This window comes from Arvicola amphibius, chromosome 2 (genome assembly GCF_903992535.2).
Source record: "Arvicola amphibius chromosome 2, mArvAmp1.2, whole genome shotgun sequence".
Taxonomy (NCBI): Eukaryota; Metazoa; Chordata; class Mammalia; order Rodentia; family Cricetidae; genus Arvicola; species Arvicola amphibius.
In genome coordinates, this window is record NC_052048.2 from 30,281,392 (window position 1) to 30,292,438 (window position 11,047).

Sequence of the window (11,047 nt, forward strand, 5' to 3'; positions counted from 1 at the left end):
CACATGGTGGCTCACAACCATCTGTAATGAGGTCTAGTGCCCTCTTCTGGTCTGTAGGCATACATGTAGAGAAAATATTGTATACATAATAAATAAATAAATAAATATTTTTTAAAAAGAATATTCCTAGTATGGATAAACACTTCCAGTGAGTAGTTAAATATAGAATCAACATAAAATATCAATAGCTTTTCTAAATACCAATAATGAACTTTCTGGGAAACAGATTAGGGAAGAGTCTAATTCTTACCAGCTTCAAAAAATACCCAGGAGAAAACCTAGCTGAGAAGAGAAATGATTTCAACAATAAAAACTCAAAGATACGGAAGAAAGCAGGAGATGATGGAACGATCTAGTATGTTGCTCATGGATTGGCAGAATTAATGTGGTAAAAAAATGACTACATTACCAAATGCACTCTAGAAATTCAATGCCAATCACCATAAAAAAATCTGATGACATTTTCCACAGTACTAAAAATCATTTGGCTCCCATTGATCCTTTGGCCCTCTGACCACCCCTGTGAAGTGAGAGACACAGGACAAGTAGCTGAGTACCCCAGCCTCCCCGTCTCCCACACATGACCAACTGTTTCACAAGGAAACTTAGACAACAACTCTTAGCCAAGACCAATGAACTAGGGGAACACCAGGCACTGATGTAAACACCTTTTCAACATAAGAGTGCCCAAGCACTGATGTAAACACCCTTTCAGCATAAGAGTGCCAGAGATGCATTACAAGAGTAGGAACTCACTTTGACCCACTCATAACTGAATTTTTTAAAAAGAGATTTATTCATTTATTATGTATACCATGACCATGTTCTGATTTGCTTGTATGCCTTCTGGCCAGAAGAGGGTGCCAAACCTAACTACAGACCTGAGCCACCATGTGGTTGCTGGGAATTGAACTCAGGAAGAGCAGCCAGTGCTCTTAACTGCTGAGCCATCTCTCCAGCCCACCCCCCTGCCTTTCATTTTGAGACAGGGTTTCTCTGTGTAACAGCGATCCCTTCCCTTCCTTTTTCTCCATCCACTTAGTTTTAGGAGGTGTCAGACAGGGGCTGATAACTTCTGTTTCTCCTAAGATTCCTGATGACACAGATGGCTTTGAACTTTTTTTGTGGATCCATTAGTTAGATGCACATGGTTTTCTCCGAAGGATGTTTCTGATGCTACAGCAGACGTGCTGCAGGTGTAATGGCTTTAGTGGCCTGACTATTAATAGTCTTTGTCAATGTAATTAGCTAAGATGAGGTCAGACTGGAGTAAGATAGGACCTTAACCCAACAGGACTGGGGTTATGTAAGGGGAGACAACGAGACACACAAGGATGCCATGAGACCATACAGGCAGAAGTGAAATCCTGTAGCTGGTTAAGAAACACCAAGGAGCAAAGAAGTCAGGACCGGAGGGGTGCGTCCACCCACTGAGACCGTGGGACTGATCTAATGGGAAATCACCAAGGCCAGTTGGAATGGGACTGATGGAGCATGTGATCAAACTGGACTCTCTGAATATGGCTGACGGTGGAGGCTGACTGAGAAGCCAAGGACAATGGCAATGGGTTTTGATTCTACTGCATGGACAGGCTCTGTGGGAGCCTTGTCTGTTTGGATGCTCACCTTCCTGGACATGAGGGGAGCGGGGAGGACCTTGGACTTCCCATAGGGCAGGGAACCCTGACTGCTCTTTGGCCTGGAGAGGGAGGGGGAAAGGGAGTGGGGGAGGGGAGAGAAGTGGGAGGAGGTGGAAATTTTTAATAAAATATATATATATATATATATATGAACAGATACAGTATAAAATGAAGCCTGCTAGAGATAAAAAAAAAAAAACCACCAAGGATTCCTAGCAGCTAACAGGACTTGAAGGTTTCTACTCTCTGTACTTCAGAGAGACCATCACCCTGAAGATACCTTGACTTCAGATTTCTTGCCTCCAAAACCATCAGATAGCACATTACTCTCGTCTCATCTCACTCAGTTTGCAGTACTTTGTTTCAGTATCCATAGAATATGAGTGTTCTAGCTGGGCATAGTCACGCATCTTTAATCCCAGCCCTCAGAAGCGAAGGCAGGTGAGTTTGAGGCCAGCCTGGTCTATATAGTGTGTTTGGGATAGCCAGGGCTACATAGTGAGACCCTGCCTTTGAATGTGGGTGGAACCTGAGACCTGTTTCCATCCGGTATGCTCGGGCAGATGTGATGGGATGTCACTGCTATGGCATTATCATAGTGCATTCAGCAACTGCAAGGCTACATGGTGTCAGAAAACTTGTGAGGACTTAATCCAATAGACAGTAAGAAGCTGGAGTTCTCAACTCTGCAACTCTAAGGAAGTACATTCTGCCACCCCAGTGTGCTTAGGAGGGATCCAGAGAACAGGGCTTGACCAACACGCTGAGCTCAGGTTCAAGAGATGTCAGCGTAGACTGCAGGCACCTATGGGCTGCACATCAGCAATGCCTCTTTACTGTGGCTGGAGGTCTGTTGTCTGAACGCAGTGTGTGTTCACGTGTTTGAACACTTGGTCTCCTGCTGGTGGCATTGTCTGGGAAGGTTATGAAACCATGAGGGGGTGGAGCTTTGTGGAGGACGTATATCACCTGTGGTGGGCTTTGACGTTCTCCAGCTCCATCCTATCTCTCCTTCTGGACTGCTGACCATTGTGCTCCATGGTCTTTTGGCCATACCTTCCTTGACACGGAACTGTAAACCAAAATACACTTTCTTCCCTAACTTCTCAGGGAATTTTATCATTACAAGACAAACAACATGAAGAGGGTTGATGCTGTTCATTGAGCTGAACCTATCAATTGGAGCACACATGGAGCTTGTACATTGCAGTGGCTTCTTTTTCACATGGTAGCTCATTTCCCATAGAATCAGTATTCCAAAGAAAATGGGCAAACTTTGAAGACGTCTAAGGGCTTTTGGCGCCTACCACTGGAAGTGCTGTGACATCATTTCTGTTTTCTATCAACTTATGCAGCCATCAGCCTGTGTAGATGGAGGTGACACAGGCATTGACTTCTCAAGAATGTATGACAAAGAACTTGTGTGCATCATGTTAAAACTGCCTGATTGGCCAGGCGGTGGTGGCACATGGCTTTAATCTCATCCCTTGGGAGGCAAAGGTAGGTGAATCTCAGTGATTTCGAGGCCAGCCTGGTCTACAAAGTGAGTTCCAGCACAGTTAGGGCTGTTACATGGAGAAATCCTATCTCGACAAACCAAATCAAACAAAGCTGCCTGATTGTTACTGGGATATGCCTTACATACATAGATTGTAGCTACGAATTCAACAGATGTTACTGATCAGGTGGACTCATGCGTATACTTGAGTAGTCTTGGGGGTATAGGACATTTTTTTTCTCCATTTCATAAAGCTCTCTCCTGATCTTTCAAGTCAGTTATCAGTTGTGTTCTATGAATAAACACTGGGGGAGTCATATACTATATATCTGTGTTCTATGAATAAACACTGGGGAGTCATACACTATATATCTGTGTTCTATGAATAAACACTGGGGGAGTCATACACTATATATCTGTGTTCTATGAATAAACACTGGGGGAGTCATACACTATATATCTGTGTTCTATGAATAAACACTGGGGGAGTCATACACTATATATCTGTGTTCAGATTCTTTCAATGTAAGATTTTATGATTTATCCATAATATTGCTCATGTTTGTTGATGTGTTATATTTCTGGGTATAATTCTACTGTATAAGTATGCCAGTGGATTTTTTTTTTTTTTTTGAGACAGGGTTTCTCTGTGTAACAGCTCTGGCTATCCTGGAACTCAATTTATGTTCTAGGCTGGGCTCGGAACTCACAGAGATCCACCTGCCTTCGCCTCCTGAGTGCTGGGATTCCAGTTTTTTCAATTTTAATTTTTAGTGTGCGATTACAAATGACAATGTCATAGTCTTGTATACATCGTCAAATGTTATTTAAGTATTCCTGGGAATACTCTTTTCCCTCTTTCTCACTAATCAAATCCATAAAGTTTGAATGACTGAAGACTTTTGACATAATTTACCCCTGTAGATGAGGTGATGGTTTGCTATCATGAGACTTTTGGGATTCGGGAGGCTACAGCTTCTAAGGTCTACTACAAAGAACAACGGTACCCGTGCTGGATAGCTGCACGTCGACACAAGCTAAAGTCATTTGATGAGCGGCAACTTCAATTAAGATGGTGGCTCACAACCATCTGTAATGAGATCTGGTGCCCTCTTCTGGCCTGTAGTTATACATGCAAGCAGAACACTGTATATGTAATAAATAAATAAATTCTAAAAAAAAAAAAAAAAAAAGAAAGAAAATGGCTCTGTTAAGATAGGGCTGTAGGGGGCTGATGAGATGGCTCAGCACTTAAAGAGCACTGGCTGCTTTTCCAGAGGACTCGGGTTCAGTTCCCAGCACTCACATGGCAGCTCTGTATTTTTAGTTCTAGGGAACCTGACACCCATGGCAAAACACGAATGCACATAAAATAAGTAAATTTAAAACAAATGAAAGGGTATAGCTGTGTCTCAATAAAACTTAAAAAAAGACAGGATGTTGTGAATAATCCTTTTTTATACTATGAATATGTATTACTCTCATTCTTTTAAGAAAAAGCTGACAGGCCGGTAGTTGGGCAGGAAAGCCAAATTGAGAATGATGGGAAGGAGGGCAGAGTTGGGAGACACCAGCCAGCCTCTCAGCAAGCAGGATGTGTAAAAATGGGGTAATAAACCATGAGCCACGTGGCAAAGCATAAATGGAAATATGGGTTTTGTTGTAAGAGTTAACTAGTAACAAGCCTGAGCTATTGCATAGCGTTTATAATTTATATAAGCCTTTGTGTGTTTATCTGGGACTGGGCAGCAGGGACAGGGAAACATCTGTCTACAGCATAGTTGTAAGCTCAGGGGTGACGGCACATATCTTTAATCCTAGCATGCACTCTGGGGCGGTGGCAGATGGATCTCTGTGAGTTCCAGGTCAGTCTGTTCTACAGAGTGAGTTCAAGGATATAGCAAGAGTTGTTACACAGAGAAACCCTGTTGGAAAAAAAAGGGTTGTAGGCAGGCCTATAAGGCATTTCCTTAATTAGCGATTGATGAGGAAGCCCCTAGCCCCAGCCCATTGTGGGTGGTGGTGTCATCCCTGGGCTGGTGGTCCTGGGTTTTATAAGAAAGCAGGCTGAACAAGCCAGTAAGCAGTACCCCTCCATCACCTTTGCTTCAGCTCCTGTCTCCATGTTCCTGCCCTGCTTGAGTTTCTGTCTTGACTTCCTTTGATGATTAATAAACCCTAGGGCTGGAGAGATGGCTCAGAGGTTAAGGGCACTGGCTGCTCTTTCAGAGGTCCTGAGTCCAGTTCCCAACAACCACATGGCAGCTCACAACCATCTATGAGATCTGGCGCCCTCTTTTGGCCTGTAAGAGTACATGTAGATAGAACACAGTACACAATAAATCTTAAAAAAAAAAACAAAGCAAAACAAAAAAACCTTTCCACCCAACTTGCTTTTGGTCATGGTGTTCCACTGTAGTGATAGTAATCCTTACTGTGAAAACTTGGACACACCGTTCATCAGTTATTTACAAAAAAAGCTTAGCTTAAATTATAGTGGCTTCAGATTAAGAACAGAAAATTTCCCCACAAAACCAACCTTTCCTCTCTTCATTTTCTTCAAATCTCATCCCTTGAAGGTGAAAACTGAACGAAGAAGGAGTGATGTTTCCAAATTGCCAGTGTGTAGGAGGAGTCCAGTATTGCTCCTGGACTATAAGCTCAGCTATAATGACAATTAAGTCCTTTCTTTCTAGGTAGTCCCAACCTCAACACTTTGCCACTGTCTCCAAAGGAGTTACTTAAAAAAGAGTGACAGTCAGTATGTTTCTCAGGGAGCTTAGAATTCCCTTAGCGGAAAGTAACATAGAAGTATAGGATTCTTAGAAAATTAGATAGTTGCTGGGTGGGCGGTAGTGGCGCATGTCTTTAATCCCAGCACTAGGAATGCAGAGGCAGGCGGATCTCTGTGAGTTCGAGGCCAGCGTGGTCTACAAGAGCTGGTTCTAGGACAGGCTCCAGAGCTACAGAGAAACCCTGTCTTGAAAAAAGCAAAAAAAAAAAAAAAAAAAAAAAAAAGCAAAAAGTACGGTCTATTAGGTTACTAAGCTGATTCATCATTAATTTTAATAAAAAGATTAGTAAAACAGATTTATCCCTTGGATTCTGCCCAGTGGTCTTTGAATGTAGATTAAATTGAATACATCCAGAGGAAAAGGACCTTGAGATTGATGAAGGGCTGATTTCTTTTTCTTTTTTTTTTTCCATTGTGAGTTAAGGGTTGACCTTCCCTACAGCTCCCAGGAGTTGATTTTTTAAAAAGCTTATGGTATATGCTACAAATCTAAAATCTGTATCTGCTGTAATAAATACTAAAAACAAGGTCAAGTGTGACATGAGAGATTAATGAGTGTACCTTAGGAAATTAGATCAAAATAAAGAAATTATGAAAAATACATGATAATGATAAACAAGACATTTATTTTTCATATTCCTTTGGGGGAAGGGAAAAAGTCAGTTGCCCTATGAAATGCTGGTTCTGGAAGAATTTCCACTTACCCTATAGACTTAGATAAACTTTTTGGCAACAGAGGGTTTTGCATTGTTAATCCCTAAGGAATTCCTTTGAAGGGTGGTTACAGGGTGAGCCTCTGCGAGCAGCTTCGCTGGTGCACAGCCAGGCTCCCTCTCTGAGTGAAACTTTTCCCACACTGGCCACAGAGATAGGGTGTCTCTCCTGTGTGGATTTTCCCATGCAGAATGCAGTTGCCCCTGGTGTGGAAGCTCTTCCTGCAGTGGGAACACGCATAGGGCTTCAGACCTGTGTGAACTCTGATGTGGACAATCAGGCTTCCCTTCTGACTGAAAGCCTTTCCACACTGGTCACATCTATAGGGCTTCTCGCCACTGTGAACTCTTCGGTGAACAGCAAGGTTACTTTGATTCCGGAAGCTTCTCTGGCAAATGGCACATTCATAGGGTTTCTGTCCAGTGTGGAGTCTCTCATGCACAGCTAGACTGCCTCGCTGACTAAAGCTTTTCCCACACTCTTTGCACTGATAGGGCTTCTCTCCTGTGTGGATCCGCTGATGTGTAACTAGATTGCCTTTGGCCCTGAAGCTTTTTCCACACTGGGTGCACTCAAAGGGCTTCTGGCCAGTGTGGATTCTCTCATGCAATGTTAGACTACCTTTCTGCCGGAAAGATTTCCCACATTCCTGGCAATCATAGACCTTCTGCCTCACTCCAGGTGAGTCTTCCTGTAGTGTCTTAGAATCTGGGGACTTCTGTTCCAGCTTCTCTCTTCTGAACGAACTCTGGAAATCCCAGCTTGAAGATCCTGTGGCCTCTGAGTCATACTTGTGGGCTTCTGTCATCACATCTGGTAAAACGAGAGGGAAGTCTTGTAAGATGAACCAACATACTGAGCGAGAACAGGAAAAAGAAACAAAACCCTTGGAGTGCTTACTATGTGCCAGGCATATTACTTTGCATACATAACTAAATCTTGAAAATCATCCTGAGATTGCTACAGATGAGAGCATAGGTCACATAACTATTAGTAGGTGCATTATCTGGGATTCAAATATTAGCATGCTCCATAGCTATATACTGCCTTTAAACTTAATGTAGCCTCCTAGATTCTTGGGAGGTAGACATGATTATTATTATGTTTGTTTGTTTTTTTCACAACAGGGTTTCTCTGTGTTGCTTTGGAGTCTGTCCTCGAACTAACTCTTGTAGACCAGGCTGGCCTCGAACTCCTGCCTGCCTCTGCCTCCTGAGTGCTGGGATTAAAGGCATGTGCCACCACCACCCAGCTATTGTTATTTTTTGGAGGAGGTGCTGGGAATTGAACCCAGGTCCTATGGAATAGCAGCCAGTGCTCTTAACCACTGAGCCATCTCTCTAGCCCTGAGATGGTTATTTTATAAGCAACTAAAAATAGGTTCATAAAATATGAAAATTAAACAGAGAATCACAGAACCTTTTACCTAAGTTTTTTTTCCTCTCCCTTCCAAGTTTAAAACTGACCCCAAAATAGGTGTAAAGTCAGGATATGAAGGGCCTAAAGCTCGAAAACCTCAAAAGCATCCCTTTAGAAACAAGCATAAAATCAAGCAAAGGAGAGACCAATTCAAAAGAGGCCCCGAGGCTTACACTGCCCTGGCTGCATGAAAGTCACCCAATTCCAGTCTGCTCTCCTGACACTAGTTTATGATCTCAGAAAATAAGCAGCAAAATTTCAGATATTTTATGTCTATGCCTCGAATTCTTACAGGATGCAGCCTCTTGTCTGTCCCATTACACAGATGTAAAGCCTGGAGCCTAAGGAAGTTATGTGACTTCTTTCATAATACAAATATGATTGGAATGACTTCTTTTAGAAGTCATGCTATCTCTCAGTCTATTAAGCTATTGTAGAGTTGAATGAGTATTCATTTTCTGGGGGTCATCCTAGAGAAGCTTCTTCCTTGTTTCTCCTTTCATACTCAGTGATAGAGCTGAGAGTTAACGATACTCATTCGGCCTGAGACATCCTCAAGACTACATAGCAAACTGTTGTCTTGCTTTGTTTTGACTATCATTTCTAATTCTAGCTTGTAGGCTTTCCCTGCAACCCTGCAGAACAGCAAGCTTCACCAAATGAAAGCATCTTCTGCTTCTGGGGCCTGAGAACAGGGACTCTGAAGGTATCCCGGTAAGCAGCTGACTCACTCACTGAAAAATGCTACATTCTGGGCATATCTTCCATGACAGTCCAGCAGGGTAGCTGCTGGGAACCCAAACATGTCCACTCCTGCTCTGTGACGTTAACCACCGCTTCTTCATATGATTCTTCCATGGGCTGGTCTTGAGAACCTGGGGAACAGAAAAGAAAATAAACCAAACCAAAGAACAAACAACAAAGGGCAGAATGGATAACTGAGAAAGATAATGTAACCGGGAGGTCCACTTTGGGGTGTAAACACAGGAAATCAGGACCGCATGAGGTAATATCACTGCAAAGTGGGCAAAAGGGGCAGGGCTGACTGCACAGAGATGAATCTAGGAGCAAGGAGGCAGCGGGAAGCAGAGGGGCAGACAGGCGTGGACTTCTTCCCCAGAGTCCACAGCTAAGGGTCTCTTTGTTTGTACTTTGGTCTTGACATATGACTGGGGGCCTCCACTTCCCAGGCAACTGTTGCTGATTCTATTCCTCAAGCCTAAGAAGTCAACCTTCAGCCTTCCTGAGTGGAAAGAAGGAGGAACTCCAGCCTCTCCTGTCCAGTCCCCTCAAGTTACAAGGACCTAACAAAAGAGTTCTTGTTACCTTCTGGCAATTCTTAGCAGGCTCTAGATCCAAACCATCACTTTTCTCCTTTGGAATGTTTATTTAAAGATCAAATTCCTAGATTTGTACACTTTATTTATGCAGTGGTACACAGTATACTCTTTGTTTCAGTATGTCTAATCAAAATGCTGAACTCCTAGCTCAATAAATTAGCAATCTGACGCTATAATTCTCTGTTTTATTAACCAAGTAGCTGACCCTTCTCCTCATTCAGCCATACTATCCCGTTCAGCCACATTACTGTGATGACAAGAGGATTAACTTCCAACTTGGAGCACGAAGTATAAAGGGCTTCCCTGAACCCGCACAAATGCATTCATTGAGAAATACAAGATAGTAACGATGAAAAATCGAACCCACAAAACCCCGTGCACATTCACAAAGAAAAGCGCTTGGTACCACCTCCCTGGGGTTGGACTTTTGCCACTGGAGAGTCTAGAAAACATGGCGAGGTCAAAATAAGTGAACAGAACGTATACTTCCACCTCTCCACCTGTTAGGAAGTCTCTATCAAACATCCCCTCAACCGTGTCTTCAGACTCTCTGATCAACAGCAGCAAACTGCGAAGGGAGAACCGTGATGTCAGGTCAGAGCAATCAAATTCTCGAAGCTACTTGAAGAAAGTGGCTTCACGACACGAAACACTGCTTTTCCTACTAGAAATGCCATCACCGCTCAGAAGTAGGCTCTGACAGACTTGGATCCTTGCCTTGCTTCCCTAGGTGTGTGATCCGAAGCAAAGCAACCTGAGAGACTGACTCGACTTTCTTCACTTACTAAACAAGTTAACACCATCTCAGTAGCTTTTGGAAGATCTGATGACCAGAAAGTCTCCGACATTTGAGACACACCCTACACATTCAAGGCCTAAAATGGAGCATTCTCAGGAGAGAGGGGCTGGAGGACAGACAGACAGACAGGATAATCTTTGGGGTCTGAGGAAATCTTAACGAGGCAACTGAAAGAGCTTTGTGGGTGAGGGCGAGTTCCCCCCCAACACTGAACGCCACTCCCTTCGCATCTCCGTAGGCACGGACTCTGCACCCTCCTGGCCTAGCTGGACCTTCCTGTGGCCCCTCCCACGCTCGTGGGGCCCCCGACGTCGCAGCGGGGCCCTCCCGGAGCGGACCGCGGCCCACCCGCTCTCCGACCAGCACACCCTTGTCAGAGGCTGGCGACTGCAGCCCGCAGGCCTGGCCTGTTCACGCGCCCCGGCAGGGGCTGCGGACTCATGACACAGCCGCCTCTCCCGGGCGCACAGACCCGGCCTGGGCCTCACTCACCGCAGCGGCGCGCGCCCGCCCGCCCGCAGACAGACAAAGCCGGCGCCGAGCCCGTAGCAGCCGCAGCAGCGACGAGCGGCGCCGGACCACAACTCCCAGGAGCCTGCGCGCGCCCCAGGGCACTGTGGGAAGCGCCACCGCGCTGCTGCGGCAGAAACGCGGGAGGCTGGCGGGGCTCTGGGGGTACTGTTTCGGGGAAAGCGCTGTTGTGGAGGAGGGGTGATCGGAGTCTGGAGATGCTGAGTTCCTTAAGTCACGCCCTACTCAGGGTTCTCGGTAGGAGTCAGAACCAGGAAGCAAGTATTTCGGACAATGAATCGGAAACACCGGCTAGTCCGTTTATAATAAGAT

The 11,047-nt window shown here is 44.6% G+C and overlaps 1 protein-coding gene across 3 annotated transcripts; it reads right to left on the minus strand.

Moving 5' to 3' along the window:
- Positions 1–6,538: 6,538 nt before the first annotated feature.
- On the minus strand, positions 6,539–10,786 carry Znf32 (zinc finger protein 32). Of its 3 annotated transcripts, none has more exons than XM_038319563.1 (3): positions 10,697–10,786; positions 8,801–8,940; positions 6,539–7,459 (listed from the first exon to the last, which is right to left on the minus strand). In XM_038319563.1, the coding sequence occupies exons 2-3, from the start codon at positions 8,868–8,870 to the stop codon at positions 6,714–6,716; spliced, it is 816 nt and encodes a 271-aa protein (XP_038175491.1). In that variant the 5' UTR covers positions 8,871–8,940; positions 10,697–10,786; the 3' UTR covers positions 6,539–6,713. The 3 variants fall into 3 exon arrangements, with proteins under 3 accessions (XP_038175491.1, XP_038175492.1, XP_038175493.1); XM_038319564.1 differs by lacking the exon at positions 10,697–10,786 and adding an exon at positions 10,573–10,668; XM_038319565.1 differs by lacking the exon at positions 10,697–10,786 and having other exon boundaries at positions 8,797–8,934.
- Positions 10,787–11,047: the final 261 nt, after the last annotated feature.